The sequence below is a fragment of the Equus quagga genome, chromosome 19, assembly GCF_021613505.1.
Source record: "Equus quagga isolate Etosha38 chromosome 19, UCLA_HA_Equagga_1.0, whole genome shotgun sequence".
NCBI lineage: Eukaryota > Metazoa > Chordata > Mammalia > Perissodactyla > Equidae > Equus > Equus quagga.
Window position 1 is genome coordinate 7010558 of NC_060285.1, and position 21265 is coordinate 7031822.

General features: G+C 43.9%; 1 protein-coding gene across 1 annotated transcript in view; it reads left to right on the top strand.

Moving 5' to 3' along the window:
- The window catches only part of ARFGAP3 (ADP ribosylation factor GTPase activating protein 3), a 55511-nt gene that overhangs the window by 15325 nt on the left and 18921 nt on the right, over positions 1-21265 (top strand). The window contains exons 5-11 of the mRNA XM_046646481.1: positions 644-727; positions 3219-3306; positions 6767-6826; positions 8443-8489; positions 9116-9258; positions 16323-16451; positions 16899-17021. Coding sequence (XP_046502437.1) covers positions 644-727; positions 3219-3306; positions 6767-6826; positions 8443-8489; positions 9116-9258; positions 16323-16451; positions 16899-17021 — 674 coding nt within the window. The remainder of the gene's footprint in view (positions 1-643; positions 728-3218; positions 3307-6766; positions 6827-8442; positions 8490-9115; positions 9259-16322; positions 16452-16898; positions 17022-21265) is intronic.

Genomic DNA, 21265 nt, shown 5'->3' on the forward strand with positions numbered 1-21265 from the left:
GTGTGTGTGTGTGTGTGTGTGTGTGTGTGTGTGTGTGTGTGTGTGTGTGAGACACCAGGTGGCGCTTCAGCGCTGTGCGCCGGGGCCATTTTAAACTGAAATCACCAACAAAAAGCAAAAAATGTGAAAAACGTGTCAGTAAATAGACCACACAAACGACACGTGTTTACAGCATGAGAGCTGAAACGAGGGCAGAGTCGCCTTCCGCTGGGAACCTGCACCTCGCGGCTCAGATTCTTTGCTCCTGTGCATGTGCCTGCGAATGACTGCAGAAACGCCTCGAGTACTCATTGTGGGGTTACAAGTAGATTACAGCCAGTAGGCGAATTCCCAAATACGGAACCACAGATAATGAGGCCTGACTGTGCTTTGGAATCTGCCCTTCGATGTGAAGTCCTTGATCTTTCCTTTCAGAAAAGGCTTGTGCGTCTGGGCACTTGGCTTCTTCACAGTTTGGAAGGAAAAGTTCCTGGGTAGATGTGTTAGAAAGTGTGCTCAGGGGCCTGTGTAGGCGTGCTGCTGATTTTGTGCTAAGGGAAAGTACCACTCTTCTGCAAACACGTCTCCGGAAAGGAGTGAAGACGGTTGAATAAAGCCCTTTTGAGCCGGGGAGATGCTGAGCAGGCTTTGTGTTTTGTCCTAGCTGTGGCTTGATAGCTGTGTGGTTCCGCCTGCATCCCCTCCACCAAAGGAGGAAGATTTCTTTGCCTCTCATGCTTCTCCTGAGGTATGTATGATGCTCCACGTAGTTTTAAAGTGTGCTTCCTCTGACAGTTCTGAGGGGTCTATATTTAAAGTGTTTCAGTTAGGATACAGGCTAAGCCGCTGTTGCAGACAACGCTGAAATGCAGTCACTTAAGCCAGAGCTTAGGCTGCCCGCAGAGTTCGGAGGCAGGCTGCCCGGCTTGACTGGGGGCTTTACTCTGCTGCTCTGCGTATGTGGCTTCCATCCCAGTCCGGAGCGGCTGCTCAGTTCATGACCCTTCCCGGCGATAGGAAGGAGACAGGCATCCAGGAAAGTCCCGTCCTCTTACAAAAATCGTCCAGAGGTAGTACACATCTCTTCCGCTCGGATCCTGCTGGCTGGAATTTAGTCGCTCGTCCTCTGCCGAGCTGCTGGGAATCTGAGAGAGGGTTTCAGCAGTCTGCCACTGCCCCTTCAGAGCTTGGGAACTGACAAAGAACAAAGACAGGCTTTTAAACCTGAATTTTAATAGGGGTTTGAATCTCAGTGCCCCTGTTTAGCTGGGTACATAGAACGTATCTCAAGGCTATTGTGAGAATGAAATGAGTTAATACAGATAATTAGTACCTAGCGCAAGGTAAGCCTTCAATAAATGCTCTAAGTATCATCTTCTTCTTTGTGGTCCGATGGTAGCAGTAACAACAGTCCATGGTCCTCCTGTGGACTTTCCCCAAACTGCTTAGGTCAGGGAACACGAGGCCCGCAAAACCTAAAATATTACTAACGGGTCCTTTAAGGAGATGTTTGCTGACCCTGGTTAGAGCCTCAGGTGGTCTGCTGGCTGCCCCGCCTCCTCCCAGGCCCACTGGGGCGGTGGCATTATTTGCCTAACGGCTGCTCAAGCCATTCTTTAACTAGTTTTCAAGTAAAAATTGTGTGAAGTTGTATAAACTGTTGAACTTTTTTTTTGCTAGTATAATTTGCACATACATGTTATCGTTGAGGAAGTCAGTAGTTACTAGAAATAGTTATCGAAAAGCAGGGTGACAGAAAACAAAAAAAAAGAGAAGTTCTTCTATTGTGATCTGTAGCCGTGGTTAACACAGAGCTAGATACAGAATGCCCACGATTAGCAGCTGAGGGATCTTAGGGACAGGGACGCTGGGCTGAAGGGAGAGGGCCGGTTTGGTGTGGAGTAGAGTCGGAGATATTAGTGTGAATTCATGCTTACTTCTCTCTCTCTCTCTCTTCTGTATATAGATGGAGAACTAATTATAGACATATACGTATCATGTAGCTCTATGCACTGAGAGGGCCTAGGGACACTGACCCCCCAGTACAATGAGCACACCCAGCACCCGGATCTCGGTTTCCGAATACCATTCTCCAAAAAAAGGAGCCGGGGCTCCCAGCGGAGAAATGGCGGATTCTAGGGCTGGGGCTGCTGGGGCCGGGGAGCCTGGAGCATCTGTAGTAGAAAGTGAGGAAGGGATGAGGGCATGTCTAAAGGACTCGGGAACCAACCTGAAAGAGCTCCCAGTCGAAGCTGGAACGATTCGAACAACAAAATAAATAATGACAGTATTGGATTATAATCCAAAGAATAAAATCAATACCCGTGAGTCTGTACTGATACAAATAGGCAATGGAATAAATAAATGGGGAGAGGGGACAGTCTTCCTTATAGAAGAATTCTAAACCGTACATATAGATACTCCCCCCTTCAGGAGGTGGAGCTTAACCCCCCCCTCCCCGTTTGACTGTGGGTGGGACTTAGTGACTTGCTTCCCAGGGCCAGAGGATGGAAGGGAGAAGGGTAACTTTACAGGGAAAAGACTGGCAGGCACCCCCCCTAACCAGGTGACGGAGGGTAGTGCCACCAGCGTTCAGTCTTGTGGACACACCGGTGAGAATGGCCCTCCCCTCCGTGGTATCCTTCCCCAAAAAGAGTCTAATCGTGAGAAAACATCAGCCAGATCCAAACTGAGGGGCATTCTACAACATCCCTGACCAGTGCCCTTCCAAAGTTTCAAGGTCATGAAAAACGAGGAAAAATGGAGAAACTGACACAAACCAGAGGGGACTAAGGAGACACGACAAATGCAGGGGGGGATCCTGGAGCAGAAAAGAGACCTTGGTGGGAAACCTGGCGAAATCCAAATAAAGTCTGGAGTTTAGCTAATAATGGTGTAGCAATGATGATTCTTAGTTGTAAAAATGTACCATGGGTGTTACAGCGTGAGAGGAAACTGAGGGAAGAGTATATGGGAGCTCTGTACTTGCTTTGCAACTTTAATGTAAATCTGAAATTATTGCAAAATAGAAATTTTACTTAAAAAATGGAGGAAAAATAAAGAATTTGAGCTTTGAAACAGAAACTTAAGAATAGACATGCTTTAATATTACCCTTCTTCCCACTAATCCGGGTCCTCAGAAAGTGACTATTTAAATGATTAGGGTTTTCCCTGCTTTGCTTGTTTTTCTGTGACTTTTCTTGCTTTGTCTGCTAATGACTTTTCTCACTTTGCTTCAGGTGAGTGGCCCAGGGTGGGCGTCAGCACAACCAGAACCATCCTCTTTAGCATCAAGGAATGTGGAAACCACTCCAGCAAATCATCAAGGTAGCCTTTAGAACGGTCATACAATGCTAGCCTATGGTTCCATGGCATGCTGTGAAACTGTTAGAAAATAAGACCCTTGTATTTAATAGGGAAGGCTGTCTGTGATAGGTTATAAAGTGGGGAACAAGATAACTGAACGTGGACTGTGATCTCATTTTTGTAAAAAAATAGGAACAAAAAATATACACGCACAGAAATTCTGGAAGGCACACACCAAATTGTTAACTGGAGAATGAAATTACTGAGGATTTTCATTTTCATCTTGATACAGTTTTGAAGTGATTGAACTTTTACAGTGATTGTATGTCACCTTTATAATCAAAACACAAGATTTCAATTTAAAAAACTGTTCTATAAAGAATTAATGCCTGGGGCCAGCCCGGTGGTGCAGCGGTTAAGTTTGCACATTCTGCTTCTCAGTGGCCCAGGGTTCGTGGGTTTGGATCCCAGGTGTGGACATGGCACCACTTGGCAAGCCATGCTGTGGTAGGCGTCCCACATATAAAGTAGAGAAAGATGGGCATGGATGGTAGCTCAGGGCCAGTCTTCCTCAGCAAAAAGAGGGGGATTGGCAGTAGTTAGCTCGGGGCTAATCTTCCTCAAAAAAAAAAAGAGAATTGATACCTAATGATTCACAGTTGATGACTTTATTGTGGGATTATATATATTGTGAATATATGAATTGCTTACATTTTAAAAGTCACTTATGTGAAATGAATAACATGGGTCAAGATGTCAACTCTTTCTGTTTTAAAATTGAGCATCTTCTGTTAGCCAGAATGTTAGTGTAAAGTGACACAAAAATGTAACCCTTGACAACTCAGCGGGGAGCTCCTGGAGTCCATGCCGAAAGTGCTGGCTTGCAGAACTGAGCCTAGCGCTGCTTTAAAAGGAACTTAGCACAGAAGTCTACACGGTCACTGACCTTACGACGGGGTGGCAGTATTGAGAAACTTTCTGGGAAGGACTTTGCTGGATGGTTGGAGAGTAAACAGTGTTTATCAAGAAAAGAGTCTTAAAAGAGATGGGCATTCAGCCGTCGGTGAGAGTGGAGTCGTGGAGCGTGTTGTAAAGGAAAGTTCCCTCTCTGGTGTTGAGTTACGGTGTCTGGCCAGCGAGCGCTCCCAGTCACAACCACACGCTGTGTGCTGTCCTGGCACACGCACCTCCGCTCTGGGAGTTATCATGCCCACTGTGTGCCCACTGTGTGTCCCTTCCACCAGGTTGTGAGCTCCTCCGGGGAGAGATTCTTTTTTTGAGGTGAAGAATTTACCTGAGCCGTTCATCAGTTTGTCATTATCCGTAAGGAGAGAAGAGAAAAAGTGAGGCCGACACTCTCCTGACTAACAGAGTGAGAAGGGGGGTTCGTACCTTCTGAAAGTACAGGTGATAACTTGAATCTTGTTGTTACGACAACTCGTTAGCATACAAGGCCTTTGGGGAGCGAAGGTTACCGGCCCCAGGAGATCCGAGTACCCCTGAAGGCCAGGTGTCTCAGTTTGTTTTACTAAGGGAAAACTAAGACAACTAAACGCGGAGCAAGCTTTTGTTCTTGGAAACATGTTTAAATCTACATTCTTAGCTGAGAGTTGCTCCTAAAAGTTGTATTGTTTAGCGTTCCGCCTCCTCTTCCACCTGCCACGGCACTTTCCCCCTTCTTCTCCGTCCAGAATTTTTCTCACTCAGCCGTTAGTTAGGGAGACTTGTCATCCCAAGGCTTAACCCAGTATTTCATTCGTCAGCACTGAGTGACAACGTGCAGTCTCGAATAAACTTAAAGGTTACACAATGAGGAGGAGAGAAAAAAAGAATTTTAACAAATAGAATATTGGGCCTAAAATACTCTGCCGATGTGTCCTTATTCACTGCTGTTTCTCCAGTGCCCAGAGGAGCTCCTGGCCAGTAGGGAATCAGTAAACACGTGGTCAGTTCTTTTTTTTTTTTTTAAGATTTTATTTTTTCCTTTTTCTCCCCAAAGCCCCCCAGTACGTAGTTGTATATTCTTGGTTGTGGGTCCTTCTAGTTGTGGCATGTGGGACGCTGCCTCAGTGTGGCTTGATGAGCAGTGCCATGTCCACGCCCAGGATTCGAACCAACGAAAACACTGGGCTGCCTGCAGCGGAGCGCGCGAACTTAACCACTCGGCCACGGGGCTAGCCCCCGTGGTCAGTTCTTTTTCTACAGAATGTCATTTTTCTCACTCATCCTGCTTTGCCTATTTAAATGCCTTAACTAGGGTTTACCTTTTAAATATTTATAAAAATAAACAGAGTTTGCCCTAAGCCACTGTTGGGCCTGCCATTTTTTACATAACAGCTGTGTTGAGATATAATTCACACACCATAAAATTCACCCTTTTGAAGTGTACAATTCCTTGGTGTTTGGTATATTCACAAGGTTGTGCCACCATCGCCACTATCTAATTCCAGAACATTTTCAGCAGCCCAAAAAGAAACCCCATACCCATTAGCAGGCGCTCGCCATTCTCCCCTGCCCCTGCCCCCAGCCATGAGCAACCACTAGTCTGCTTCCTGTCTAAAGATTTGCCTATTCTGGACATTTCGTACGTATGCAATCATACAATAAGTGGTCTTTTGTGAGCTGCTTCTTGTGCTTAGCATAATTTTTTCAAGATTCATCCATGTTGGAGCATGTGTCAGTATTTCATTTAATTTTTATGGCCAAATAATATTCCATTGCATGGATATATAGCATTTTGTTTATCCATTTTTTTTTAAGATTTTTTGTTTTTTTCTTTTTTCTCCCCAAAGCCCCCCAGTACATAGTTGTACATTCTTCGTTGTGGGTCCTTCTAGTTGTGGCATGTGGGATGTTGCCTCAGCGTGGCTGGATGAGTGGTGCCATGTCCGTGCTTAGGATTCAAACCAATGAAACCCTGGGCCGCCTGCAGCGGAGTGCGCGAACTTAACCACTCGGCCCCGGGGCCAGCCCCTCTATTTTTAAAGTGATAAATAAAATAATAGAATACTTTTTAATGAAGACTTAACAGAATTCCTAACCAGCATCATTTTTTAGGTAAACTAGAAAATATGGCAGATTTCCTGGCAACTGAAAATTTAGGTTTCTATCGTTAATATAATTGGTGTTAGAATTTCCAATATTAAAATATATTGGGTGGGCAGTGCACGTGTGTACTAGGTATCCCAAAACGGTTTGCTTTAAAACACCGGATCATAGGTAGAATTTTAAGTGATAATTACTAGGGAGACCAGTAACATTTTTATTCTATAAAGCGACTGGATAAAAGAGACACTTCTATTTTAATGGACTTTTAAATGAAAATTCTTAGAATGATAGAATATGGAGCTAAAAAGAAAGAGGATCATTGGCACAATTGGAGAAGATAATGTAGTTCTGAGCAAGTGGAATGTATTACATATTCAAAAGCACACTTGATGAGTATATTTTCTGCATTAATATCAATATTTTTAACTTTCAGGTGGACAAGAACAAGGACCAAGTGTGGATGGTCTTAATGCGCCGACCAAGGCTGCTTTAGGTAACATGCATGAGACTCTGTATTCTGATTTAGAGAGTAAGATTCTTTAGGAAAAACATGGGTCCTGCCTTTACATTCTGCCTAGAATTTATGGAGTAATTTGGCATCATGATTATTAATCTATTAATGAGATTTTATCAAGCAAAGGATGTTGTTCTGTTTTGGCTAGCTTGTTGACATGAAATGCAGCAGCCTGCGTCCCCGCCTGAGGTTGCCGTGGCGCTTTGATTGGCCAGTTTGAGTTGGGCTGGTTGACGTTCGCAGCATCAGCAGAAATCAGAGCAGCCACGTCCCTTGTGTTTACTCAAGAGGTCTTAACATTTTATTCTCTTTCTGATTTTATACCAGGGGACCTTAATCTTTAATTTTAATCATGGAATTATAATCTGAAATTAGTGCATATCACACTGCCTTAATTGGAAAGTAACTGCTTTGGTAAAAACTAAACTATTAGAAATGTTCTAGATGTTTTCAGCATGTGTTAATAGACTCGTGGGAGGTTAGGAGCAGATTATGTGACTACAATACAAATCTAAAAGAACGTGGTGGAAAGAAAAATTTCCGTGGATCTTTTCTTCACATGAGACGTAATGGTGGTGTTCTCTCATTAGAGCTAAAGATTTTAATCTTTTGTTGTTTGTGGTTTTATGCTGTCTTTTCCTGTTAAAGCACATTCTCATCTTTGTAAGACAAAAAGTAAGATTTTATTCTTCCTGGGTATCTTAAACATAATTTAAGGACAGAATATATAATCTCTGATTAAAATTTGCCCAGAAAATGATTTTTAAGGAACTTTATCTAAAAGTATCATATATTTTTGTGCAATTTAGAAAGTACTGCTCCTAAAATAATAGAATACTAATAAGTTGGGGGGTGAACATGATGTAATCTACACAGAATTGGAAATATATTATGATGTACATCTGAAAGCTATAGAATGTTATAATCCAATTTTACTGTAATAAAAAAATAAGTCGGGGTGGAAAAGCACATCACTGTCTGCTTTAGTTGTCTACAGAATGCCTGGCTAACTGTATATTTTAAAATAATTCTGAGGGCCAGCCCCAGTGGCCTAGTGGTTTTACCTAGTGGCATGCTCTGCTTTGGTAACCCAGGTTTGGTCCCCAGGCATGGACCTACACCACTCGTCTGTCAGTGGCCATGCTGTGGTGGCGGCTCACATACAATAAAAAAAGAGGAAGATTGGCAGCAGATGTTAGCTCAGGGCAAATCTTCCTCAGCCAAAAAAAATTATAATAATTTTGAAAGTTTTTGAGTAGTAGAGGTTAATAGGAGAGTTTGTTCTAATAAACGTAAGAAATGCTCCTGAAGAAATTGATGAATGGGGCGAGCTCAGGCTCCTTACTTCTCTTCAGTGTGGTGTCCAAAAAATATCTTTTCCCCGAGTTTGGATATGATGTGGAAATACTGAGGACTCCGTTTTGATGAAACTCTGTTAATGTAAAGCACACTCCTACACTTGAGTCTTCTGGGTGACAAACTAATGTGGAAAATGTTATCGTCTCTTAAATAATAATATATAGTATCTTAGAATTTTTTAAAGAAAAATTATGTATTTCTATTGGTCTGACTTTCTACTCTTTATTTTTTGACAGAGGTTTCCTCTATCATAAAAAAGAAACCCAGTCAAGCTAAAAAAGGGGTGAGTATTCTGTATAAAATATCCGTAGTTCAGCTCCGCAATAGCTGCTGCACTCGAGGAAGCCGCTCTCGTGGTGTTATGTTTGTTTGTTTTGAGCCATATCATAATAAATGTGGCTTTGATCAAGGGTGTGTGTTTTGATCAATGAGGTGAATGTTATACTTAGTGAGGATTTTCTAGAATCGGTGTTTAACATTCTTCTGTCAATGACAAAGTTCTTAAGACAATCAGCAGAGGCTCCCCGAGTTTCTGTCGTGGTTGCGTTCCTTTAAGCAAGGCCGTCTCTCGAGGTTTGGAGGGTTGTCGTCTGCGGAGCTTTCAGATGCCGTGACTCCTTTGAGAGGCTCCGCTCAGGAGGTGGTGCCAGGGCTCGAGTCCTGACTTCGTCACTTACTGGCCGTGTGATCTTGGCCAAGTCCCTCAACTCGTGTGAGCTTCAGGTCCTCCTCTATAAATTGGGAATAAATTATTGTTACGCCAACTTCAGAGTTGTGAGGACTGAGTCAGGGAACAAATGTAAAGTGCTTGTCACAGTGCCCAGCAGGTGATCAAGCTCAGTACGTGTTACGATTGTCGCAGGAGTCTTCAAACAGTTTGGGTAGAATGTAATCTTATTTATCTTCTAGCTTGGGGCCAAAAAGGGAAGCTTGGGAGCCCAGAGACTGTCAAATACGTGCTTTAATGAAATTGAAAAACAAGCCCAAGCTGTGGATAAAATGAAGGAAACGGAAGACGTTCTGGCCAGGGCGGCGCCTAACGAAGAATCAATGTAAGTTTAATCTAGTTGTAGTGATACGTTTTTAGTCAATAAAGCTGTTAATTAATCAACTCTGAGATTTGCTTTCCAAATGCCCTTTATTTTTACATGTGTGTGAGGAGGGTAATGCAAAATTTAGTTTTATGAAAACTAATAACGTATTGACGTGTAGATTGAAAGAGAGACTACTGGCAAGGGGAGAGCAGCAACAATTTCTGGTTGAAGTTGTGAGGGCAGGATTGGGATGGTGTCAATGAGAAGAGAAAGACAGAAATGTGTCAGGAGGTATTTTCGCATGAAAGATGCTCAACATCGTTAGTCATTAGGGAAATGCATATCAAAACCACAAGGAGGTACCACTTCACTCAAGAAGACAGACAATGACAAGTGTTGACAAGAATGCAGAGAAATTGGAACCCTCATATATTACTGGTGGCAATGTAAAAAGTTAAACATAGTGTTACCACATGACCCAGCAATTCCATCCCTCAGTGTATACTCAGAGAAATGAAAACACACATCCACACAAAAGCTTGTACAGGAGTGTCCATAGCAGCATTAATTCCTGTAGCCAAAGAGGAGAAACAGCAACCCAAATGCTCATAAACTGATGAGTAGATCAACAAAAGGTGGTATAGCCATACAATGGACTATTACTCAGCCGTAAAAAGGAATATGGTACTGATACTGCTACGACATAGATAAATCTTGCAAAGTTTGTGCTAAGAAAGAAGGGGGTCACAAAAGACCACATATTGTATGATTCCGTATACGTATGTGAAATTTCCAAAATAACCAAATCCATAGAGACAGAAAGCAGACTAGTGGTTGCCAGGGGCTAAGGGAGGAGCAGGAGGGAAGGGGGAGTGACGCTAATGGGTATGGGGTTTCTTTTTGGGGTTATGAAAGTGTTCTGGAATTATATAGTGGTGATGATGGCGTGATCTGTGAATATACTAAACACCGTGGAATTGTACACTTTAAAAGGGTGAATTTTATGGTATGTGAATTATATCCCAATGATGAAAAAGTATTTGTAATCTGAAGCCCCATTGGACTTAGCGACTAAATTCTAAATATATGATGGAAGGCTATAGGCATGGTGGTATCTCCAAAGGTTTTGAGCCTGGATCCTGAAGGGGTCTCAGAGTCAGATTGGCACAGAAGAGAGGGAGAGGGAGAAAAAGAAAGTGAAGAAGAAGGAATTCAGACGCCTGTACTGGGCGACCTGCCTGGATTGGAGAAGCTGAGTGATAACGTGGAGCGCCTTGCCGTCAGGCTGGTAGTTTTACAGTTTATCCGAGAGGCAGAAAGAGCTCCTTAAGGAGTGCTGTGGGGAAGGGCGTATTTCGGAAGGTGAGTTTGGTAGTGACAGCCAGGACAGGGAGCATGGGGAAGAAACTGGGAGCCAGGGGGCTGTCAAGAGACTGGTTTTAAGCAGACATTTGAGGCTCTTGAGAGGTTTTCCTTTGTGTGGGAAACAAAGGAAATATGGCCCCTGCAGAGTGCTTGTGATTGCGTGTCAGAGGTCATAAGGAGAGAAGCAAGGGAGGGCACGTGACACCGAAAGGAAAGCCACCTGGATCCCTGGTTTTTATGTGTGTTTATTTTGTTTATATGGGTTTTTCTCTTATTTTCATGTCTATTTTATCCGCTTTAGCCTGAGTTACTACAACGGTGTGATGAAGAAAATACTACTGCTTGTTTTCTGAGGTGGTTTTGAGGATTAACGTAGTGAATGCTCCTTCGGGTGCCTCACTCGGTGCCTGGGGCGTAGAGCGCGCTCCATCAATGTGACTTCTTGCTGTTCACACTAACCGTGTGCTGTGCAGACGTGGTCTGGGAAGTGCCCACCGTTCCAAATTCTCTCTCCTTGTCATTTAGCTCACAGAACATAGGGGGCAGCACTACACTGTATTTAGGTTAAATATGGTTTGAAATACTTGATGTAAAATTTATTTTGTTTTCACACATTTCACTTTAATTTCTCTGACTAAGCCCTGGGAAAGGCGGAAGGTTAAATCTGAGTGTTCAGATGGCTCTTCTCGGTGGGCTCAGGTGGGCTCTGTCCAGACTGCTCGTGTGTGAGATTTTCTGAGAGAGCGGGTCAAGTCCAGTGTCTGGTCAGCACAGAGGACGTGGACTGCAGAAAGCACCAGCTCCCTTCCTGCAGGGCCTGTGGACGGAGGGAGCGTCTAGATGCCAGAAGGAGCACCAGCCTGTGTCTTTCGTCAGGACTGCTTAATACAGCGCAGAAGCGAATCTGCAGGTCATGGAGCGTTTCTGAATTTGATTGGGGAGCCCAGTCTGACAGCTTTCTTGGCCTTGTTCAGAACAGCTGCACCACTGTGCCTTCATCACTGTCCTGCCTCTCAGACCCATCACAGCTCAGTTCCACCAAATGCCTGCTGGGCTGCTCAGCTATGAGAAAGTGCACCTTTTATCCTTAAGATGTGACAGCGTTATTCTTCTCCAAGTTAATTTTTTTAATGGCTGTTGTGGGAGATCAGAATTGACCACCCCAAAATGTGTCTCTTTGTCTCTTTGCTTTGCCTTATTTTTAAGGACAAAAGACTCTGGAAGAAACTTTGACCTTCCCCCTAACTGCCTAAAAGAGATTTAAAATAAAGGCCGTTCCCAGGACAGGCCATCAGCACAGATAACTCTGGGTATCCCATAGGCTGGGAGGGTCCTTGCTAAGCCCACTCTTATCATAGTTCTGTTTACCAAACATTTGCTTCTCCATTTCCATGTGACTTGCCTTCCTCCCCTTTGAAGCCCCCAAACCAACCCCCCAACATCCTCCTTTGTCTTTAGCTGAAGATGGTATTTAAGATGAGAGCTTCTGCTCTTTTGGCAAGCTGCTCAGTTTTCCTGAGTCTCTCCCATGTCTACATGTTATAAAGCTTTGTGTGATTTTCTCCTGGTATTCTGTCTCGTGTGAATGCCATTCAGAGCCCAGCCAGAAGGACCCAGAGGGTAGAGGAAATGTCTTCCTCCCCTCCACTGTAAATAGAGTTATTTCAGTTCAGTGAACTGTCCGGAGCAGTGTTGTTTCTTGTGTGGTCAGACTGTGAAACTAAACTGTCCGTGCAGTAGCCCCATCCTCGCCTTCTGGCAGTTTCTGGGCCCGTCCTCAGGGGTGTCTCTGGGCACAGTTGGGAGGAGGAGGAGGCAGGGCTGCGGCCGGAGCTGCTCCCCTGCCTGGCCTGTCTTGCGGGCTGTCCCTTGAGCTGCTGCTGGGACGGGCCCTGCCTTTCTGAGCAGGAGTCCTGGCTCTGGATTCCCTCAGTGCTGCCAGAGCGTGTTGCAGAAAGCCTGGATGTCAAAGTGCATGCTTTTAACGAGCGACAGACCCACGTCAGATGTCCTCAGAGGGAAAACTTTCCCATCTCATAGCTTTCTAGTAGAACTTGTTCATTCCCACGCCTTCATCTTCTCCAGAAGACTGTTGCTACAGTTATATCTATTTGTGATTTTAAACAGATCTGTTGTTTTCTTATTTCTTTATTTTCTGAGTAATAAAATGGGTCTGCGTGTTGCCTAGGCATTATTCCTTTTCTGTAGGAATAATAGTAAAGAAACCAAACTGTCAGAAACAAAACAAAAAAATCCTGTTGACTCGTTAAAGAAGGAAACAGCAAAAACAAGATTATTGTTTCCTAGTAAGAGATTCTGTTGTCATTCCCTGTTACTACACAGCAATATATTTATATTATTATGGAGTTTATATAGTGTCTTTCTTGTGAGGGATTCATGACATTTTACACAATTTTGTAAAATAGATGGTAGCTGACGCATCCTGATAAGGGAGGTATATCACTTTTCAGGGCTCTGCCATTTTGTTGCTATCTTAGTAATATAACAAATGCTCTTGTTAGTGCGAATATAGGCATAGGTTTTTATGAAAAATTAAGTATTTATAGCATTTTTAGAAATCTGAGTGTAAGGGATGGTATTCTAGATGTCTTTTACCCCGTTGGTGCACTATTGGTAACAGGTGTTTGATAAATAGATGATTGGTGTCTGACTGGTGGTGCAGGAGAAACCGTTGCCCGAGGAATGACTGCTCCATTGTAAATGCTCCCAGAAGCCGGATTACATAGAGAGACACTACAGGAAATTTTCTCATAAACCAAGGAATCGTTTTGCAATTAAGTAACCCCTTCTGAATTTGTCTAGTCATGTGCTGCCTAATGACATTTCGGTCAGCGACGGACCATGTATCCGATGGTGGTCCCATAAGATTAGTACCGTAGAGCCTAGGTGTGCAGGAGGCTGTGCCGTCTACGTTTGTGTTAGCGCACTCTGGGATGCTTGCACAACAACGAAATCATCTCACGACGCATTTCTCAGAACATGTCCCCATCACCAAGCAACGTGTGACTGTATTTATAAAGTCAAATTTATGTGTATATATATATTTTAAATTATTTTATTAAGGTCATAATAGTTTAGAACATTGTGAAACTTCAGTTGTGCACTATTATTTGTCAGTCACCATACATATGTGCCCCTTTACCCCTTTTGTCCACCCCTTCAACACCCCTCCCCTCTGGTAACCACTGATCTGTTCTCTTTGTCCATATGTTTATCTTCCAGATATGAGTGAAATCATATGGTGTTTGTCTTTCTCTGGCCTATTTCACTTAACGTCCTACCCTCAAGCTTCATCCATGTTGTTGCAAATGGCACGCTTTTATCTTTTTTTATGGCTGAGTAGTATTCCATTGTCTATATACACCACATCTACTTTATCCAGTTATCAGTTGATGGGCACTGGGGTTGCTTCCACGTCTTGGCTACTGTGAATAATGCTGCGATGAACATAGGGGTGTGTAAGTCTCTTAGAATTGTTGATTTCAGGTTCTTAGGATAGATACCCAGTAGTGGGACAGCTGGGTCATATGGTATTTCTATTATTAACTTTTTAAGGAATCTCCATACTGTTTTCCATAGTGGCTGCACTGCCTTGCATTCCCACCAGCAGTGTATGAGGGTCCCCTTTTCTCCACATCCTCTCCAGCATTGGTTATTTTTTGTCTTGGTGATTATAACCAAGGTGATATCTCTCATGTAGTTTTGATTTGCATTTCCCTAACAATTAGTGATGTTGAACGTCTTTTCATGTGCCTGTTGGCCATCTGTCTATCTTCTTTGGAAAAATGTCTGTTCATATCCTCTGCCCATTTTTTTTATTGCATTGTTTGTCTTTTTGTTTTTGAGTTGTGTGAGTTCTTTATATATTTTGGAGATTACCCCTTGTTGGATATATGATTTACAAGTGTTTTCCCCCAGTTGGTGGGTTGTCTTTTCATTTTGTTCCTGATTTCCTTTGCCTTGCAGAAGTCTGTAGTCTGATGAAGTCCCACTTGTTTATTTTTTCTTTTGTTTCCCTTGGACATGGTATTTGAAAAGATCCTTCTAAGACTAATGTCAAAGAGTGTACTGTCTATATCTTCTTCTGGAGGTTTTATGGTTTCATATCGAACCTTCAAGTTTTTAATCCATGTTGAGTTAATTTTTGTGTATGGTATAAGAGAATGGTCTACTTTCATTCTTTTGCATGTGGCTATCCAATTTTCTCAACTCCATTTATTGAAGAGACTTTCCTTTCTCTATTGTATATTCTTGGCTCTTTTGTTGAAGATTAGCTGTCCGTAGATGTGTGGTTTTGTTTCTGGGCTTTCAATTCTGTTGCATTGATCTGTGTGTGTTTTTGTACCAGTACCATGCTGTTTTGATTACTGTAGCTTTGTAGTATATTTTGAAGTCAGGGTTGTGGTGCCTCCAACTTTATTGTTTTTTCTCAGGATTGCTTTAGCTATTTGGGGTCTTTTTTTGCCCCATATGAATTTTATGATTCTTTGTTCTATTTATGTGAAGAATGTCATTGGGGTTCTGGTTGGGATTGCATTGAATCTGCAGATTGCTTTAAGTAGCATGGACATTTTAACTACGTATATTCTTGCAATCCATGTGCATGGAATCTCTTTCCATTTCTTTATGTCCTCATCGATTTCTTTCAATAATGTCTTATAGTTTTCATTATATACTTCTTTCACCTCCTTGGTTAAATTTATTCCTAGATTTTTTGTTGCAATTGTAAATGAGATTGTGTTCTTGAGTTCTCTTTCTGTTAGTTCATTATTAGAGTATAGAAATGCAACTGATTTTTGTAAGTTGTGTACTCTGCAACTTTGCTGTCGTTGTTGATGATTTCTAATAGTTTTCTAATGGATTCTTTAGGGTTTTCTATACATGGAATCGTGTCATCTGCAAACAGTGGGAGTCTCACTTCTTCCTTGCCAATTTGGATTCCTTTTTAATTTCTTTTTCTTATCTAATTGCTCTGGCCAAAACTCCCAGTACTGTGTCAGATAGGAGTGGCAAGAGTGGACACCCTTGTCTTGTTCCTGTTCTCAGAGGGATGGCTTTCAATTTTTCCCTGTTGAATGTGATGTTGGCTGTGGATTTGTCATATATGGCCTATATTATGTTGAGGTAATTTCCTTCTATACCCATTTTATTCAAAATTTTTTATCATAAATGGATGTTGGATCTTTTCAAATGCTTTCTCTGAATCTATTGAGATGATCATGGGATTTTATCCTCATTTTGTTAGTCAAATTTATATGTTTTTTAAATCTTAAACCAGAGCAAACCAATGAGACTAACCTTGTACTTTTGATATGTAGTGTGGAAGTATAATAAAATATTAGTCCAACTGAGAAATTCTGCTTTTTACCCTCCTATATAGAAGTAATTTTGGTGTACATTGTTATTACATAATAGGTAGTGTAAATTATCATTATGTGATAATAGGTCATATAAACTAGAACAGTAATGTAAGTTCATCAGCAATCAAAAAGTGGCTGGAAACTCATTCAGATTTTCTTGAGCATCTACTCAAAAAAAGGCCTTTAGGCAAAAAAGCCAGCTTTCTTTCACAATTGTTAATTATGGAAAGAAGCACGAAGCTAAAAGTATGAGTGACATGTTTGATTCTGCTGAGTATTTTAACTTAAGAACACAGATTTCAAGCTAAATTAAGGAGCGTTTCGTTCTCCTGGCAGTGTTTCATCATTACGATTAGCCTATAAGGATCTTGAAATTCAAATGAAGAAAGACGAAAAGGTGAACGTGAGCGGCAAGAAAAAGGTGGACTCGGAGAGGCTCGGCATGGGCTTCGGGAGCGGCCGGAGGTATGTGAGACGCCGCGTCTGCAGTTCGGGCTGTGAACCAGTTTGCTAATCGTGAAGGGATTTTCCGTGTTAATTCAACTTTAGAAGTCTTTTCTCATTATTCTTTCCTTTCTTCAATTGTTTGCTTTACTCTACTATTCAGTATAGCATGAAAAATTCCGAATTTGATTCTTAGAAAAAAGGAAATAAGTGTGACTTGTCATTAAGTGGGTGCCATAAACGTGACTGATATATGGGACTGTTTTGTGTAATTAGTTACAGTCCTCACTAAGGGGCAGTATTTTTCAATGATTATCCCAAAAAAAATGTTTTTATTGCTCATGTGTTTAACCCCACTAATAAATTTATTTTTGTTGAGGGTATGGATTAAAAATTCATTCTTTCGTGAACACAAGTGTCTTCATGAACTAACGTAATTTTTTTCCATTTATTCTCTGTTTCCTCAAGTGGTATTTCACATTCAGTGACTTCAGATATGCAGACCATTGAACAGGAAACGCCAATCATAGCAAAACCAAGAACGAAGTATAATGATGACAATGATGATTCCTACTTTACTTCCAGCTCGAGGTAACTGTCAGAAATCAGCTGTAAAGTGTTGTGATGAAAAGCAGTGATTGGTATGCACTTACTAGTTTGTTTGCATTAGGAGCAAATAAAAATCAGTTTACTTCATTGTTTTTAAAAGCTTTGGCTGGAGTCAAGGGTGTCCTTTGGGAAAAAATTGGGGAAAACTTTCGTAAGTGGACAATGTTTGCTAATATTAAAATATTTGATAATGTAATCAGCAACCAAGAGTTAAAATTAGAGGTAGGAAATTTGTGTTTATCTAAAACGTGAAACTCGAGGAAGAGGCAAAATCCTGAAGGTATCGTGAGTTGTTTAGTCTTATTCCAGCAGCTGGAATATCTCACAGCTGTGCCTCCAGCAGATTCTTTTGTTCCAGAATACCAGCTTCTGGAGTCTCAGCTGGCAGGATATAACATTAAATAAATGCTATTTGTGTGCATGTGTTTGTTAATGAAAAACACTTGCACTCAGCGGGCTTCCAGAATGAAGCCTCGGCCGCTGTCCGTCAGCATGCACCGTCTGATTGGGACAAATTGCCTACCTCCGGGGGGAAGCTGACCATGGAGAGGGCATGGTTCAGGTTGAAGTGGCCTGCCAGAGCGGGGAGAACAACTCACTTTGTGAGGTTTTGAATCAACTCGCTTTGTGAGGTTCCTCCAAAAGCCTGACCAGCACAGGGAGAGGCCTGCTGAAAAGGCACCCAGCAAACCCGGGCTGTTCCTCGAGGTGGGCACCGGCCGAGAAGCGGAGGGGAAGCATGCAGGCCCAGGAGCCCCAAGGCCTGGACTGAAGCGTGCTGTGCCACTGAGTAGCTGTGTGACCTTGGCCAAGTTATTTAACCTCTCTGGGCTGCAGCTTCCTCATCTGTAAGTTAGGGATCCCTGCAGTATCTACCTCACAGGGTCGTGTGAAGGTTGAATGGTAATACAAACAGACTGTGTGAATAGTGCGTGACGATTACTAATGTTCTGTTCAGCTTATTATCATGTAGAAACTCAATTCAAGGACATGTGACTCCATCTAAATGATTAATTCTTATTTGGTAACTTCAGTTAACCCTGTCGAGGGCCACCTTCAAGTTTGGCGTTTGGGGAAATCGAATGTGTGCCTTCAGAGGAGGGCGGTGCTCACGAGGAAGCTCCCTCCCTCACGTCTCAAAGGGCGTTACTGTTGTCTGGCAATTACACGGGCTTTACGAGTTTCCATATATATAGCATATATATTTCATGTTTGTCGCAGACATAAATATGTGTTAACTATTAACTAGAATCTAATTGTGGAATTATATATTCTCCTATCAAAGTTCATAGGTAAGAAATTGTATACAGAAAACTGTCCTTAAAAAATTCTAGCATAGCTTCAAATTATTTCAAGCCCAGATATTTTACCAAAAAAAAGCTAGCAGTTTCGTGGCGTTCCCCGTTAGTGCTTTCAGAGACAGGGATGGTTTTCATCGGCCTCTGGTGAAGAGCCGGTGCAGCACACCAGCTTTCAGTTTACTTAGAGAGAACTCCGAAATCATGCCTTTTAAAAGCGCGTAAGTACATTTTTTACGGGATGAACTAACTTGGCTTGAGAGCGGCGTGCACGTCAGATCGCTCAGAGATGCGCCGTCGGGGAGGGGCTGAGTGAGCTCGGGCGGCGGTCCGCGTGCGCCTGCTCGGCTTCTCCACCCCAGCTTTCCGCTCGTTGCGCCGCTCGGTAGCATCTCCCTCAGATGAGAGCGTGGGAGAGTGGAGAAGAGAAATCTTAAGCGAAGTCAGTACTGCTGTTTGGTAGCAGAGTGGCAAAGAGAAACGCCACAGGTGAGGTCACCCACAGAACGGGCCCTGAGAAACTTCCGCGGCACCGCCTCCAGGTCCCCGCGAGGCCCCCGTGGCCCGATGGCCTCCTGCAGGCTCCTCCTCCTCCTCCGAAAGCTTAGAAGAGGTGGCCCTCCGGCCTTCGTCGCTGTGAGGCGATGATTTCTGGTTTGAAACCTGGGGGCAGGTGGTGCCTTGATGCAGACCACACGTCCTGGATTCCTGCCAGAGGCCTCGGGGCGCCGTTTATCCCCCCCCTGCCGGTGGTCTGACGGGAGCATCAGGGCCTCTCCGGGTCCTCCTGGGCCCCAGCCACCAGGAGGAGGACAAGGGTGCTCTTAGTACTCTGGCAACTGAGGGGACGTAGACAGGGTGTCTCGGAAAGCAAGCCTCTTAGTTCCGTGAAGAGCTCTCGTGGCTTCCAAATGGTTCATTAGCCCATTAGAACTTGAATATTATGAATTATGAAAGAGTGCCATTTCTATTAAGAGTAAGATCAGCCATATCTTTGGGTTTTTGTTTTATCGAGATCCATTTTTTCAGGATATAAACAATGTAATTATATATTGAGTACAAAATAATGAAACGGACAGTTTGCTCAGCCTTATAAAGTCAGCGTGGCCTTGAGTGGAACAGACAGTTGTCTCTGGCTGTAAATCACACGTGTGATGTCTGGGTGCTCTTATTAAAGGATTTTAAGGGGTGTTTTCAGGGTTGGATGAAGACAGAGTGAAAGGGCCCAAATAAGAGTGAAAAGCATTGAGAGCTGGAATCTGGAAATCAAAACATGAGTAAGTCTATCCAGATTCGGAGGTCAGGGCCGTCGGTTGTTTCTGCAGAAAGGCAAGTGCGCTGCGACCCCGAGCCGGTCCTTCCCCCCTCCTCCCACCCAGCTGCTGGCAGCCTGGCCGAGCGTCTCCTGCCCCCCCGGCAAGCAGTGCGTGCCTGCTGCACTGGTGGGGCTCAGGGAGCCTTGGGGGAGAAGGTCGGAAGACGAGCGACCCCGCTGCCTCCCGCCTGGCACGTAGAATGCGCCGGACAGGCTCGTGCTGCTAGTAGGATCCTAGCAGCATCCTATCCTGGTTTTAGAATAGTCTGGTCATTTTTTTTTAAACCCAATGCCCCTGTGTTCCAGGAGAAGCCCTTTGGCTTATATAAGTGAGAATATGTCCTTAAATCCACAAAGTCCTAAGTGCTAGTACCTCAGCTCTGTGAAGAGCCTGAAAGTCCTGAACACCCCTTGCCCAGTGCTCGCCCCCCTCCGAGTGCCTCCCAGGGCCGTGCAGCCCCCTCTCACTCCTCCTCCTCCTCCTCAGGGCAACCGTTCAGGCCATGGGCAGCTCCGTGAGAAACGCTGCCTCCTCCGTTACGTCTCCTGGGTGTCTGAGCCGGATCAGCCAGCCTCGTGAGGTCAGGGACTGACCTGCCTCCTTGCCTGGCCTCACCCCACAGAGTGCCTGGCCCCTCATGGTGCTTATTAAGTGTCATGTCATTTAAATTCCTCCGTGAATAGGTCGTAGGTCTTTTGCTTGGGCCCTCACAAATAAGTGCCTGAAATACTTGAAGATAGCTTTCCAGGCCAACATGCGTCCCGCAGCTTTCAAACCTTCTTCCCTGATGTGACTGCAGGCCTTGTCGTCGTCCTGGTCTCTTCTCTCAACAGGGGCCAGTTGTCTCTGTTCCTCCAAGCAGAGCCTGTACCTCATCTGCTCAGCCACGGGGAGAGCGTGGTCAGTTTCTAGCTGAAATCCAGACACGCTCTGAACGCTGCGTGTTTTCCTTCCCGGGGAGAGAAGTCCCGTGTAACGAGATTTGTTCTTAATGACCTCCTTGCCAGAGAAGGCAGAAGCCACATTTGGAAATGCGGCTTTTTCTCTGTTGTCCATGTGAAGGCACACCATCTGCTTCACACGGCAGGCTTATCCCTCCTCCCTTTGGTTTTCTGCCAGGAAAAGTATATTTGTTCTTAGCAGTTTTCCCCCCAAATCTCAGCTCCTCTGGGGCCCTGGTCTGTTTGTTCTTGCAGGTTCCTGCTGCCCTCTCATATTCATCTTTGACTGCAGGCCCCTCTACGCCAGGCTTTCCAACTTTGAACGACTCCCGTGACACTGGGCCTGGTGCTCACCGTGTTTGCTCTGTGCTTCCGGTCTTACTCTCTGCAGAAAGCCTGGGGGGCATTTTTGAAAGCCCTGCACTGTGTTCCATCATCCTTCCTTTCCTAAGACCTAAGCCATGGGATCTGCCTCTTTCTTCCGAACTTCTTGAACCCCACCTTTGACAGGAGCATCTGGCCAGGCTTTTTCCACCCTAAGCTGTCATGAATTCTGAGCTGGCACAGTCACCTCTTACTAATGCTCCGGCACATCCACTTCATCTATCAGTCTCTGTCCTGTTCCGGCAAAGCCTGCTGCTCTTGCTCAGAGGTTTTCCTCTCACCACCAG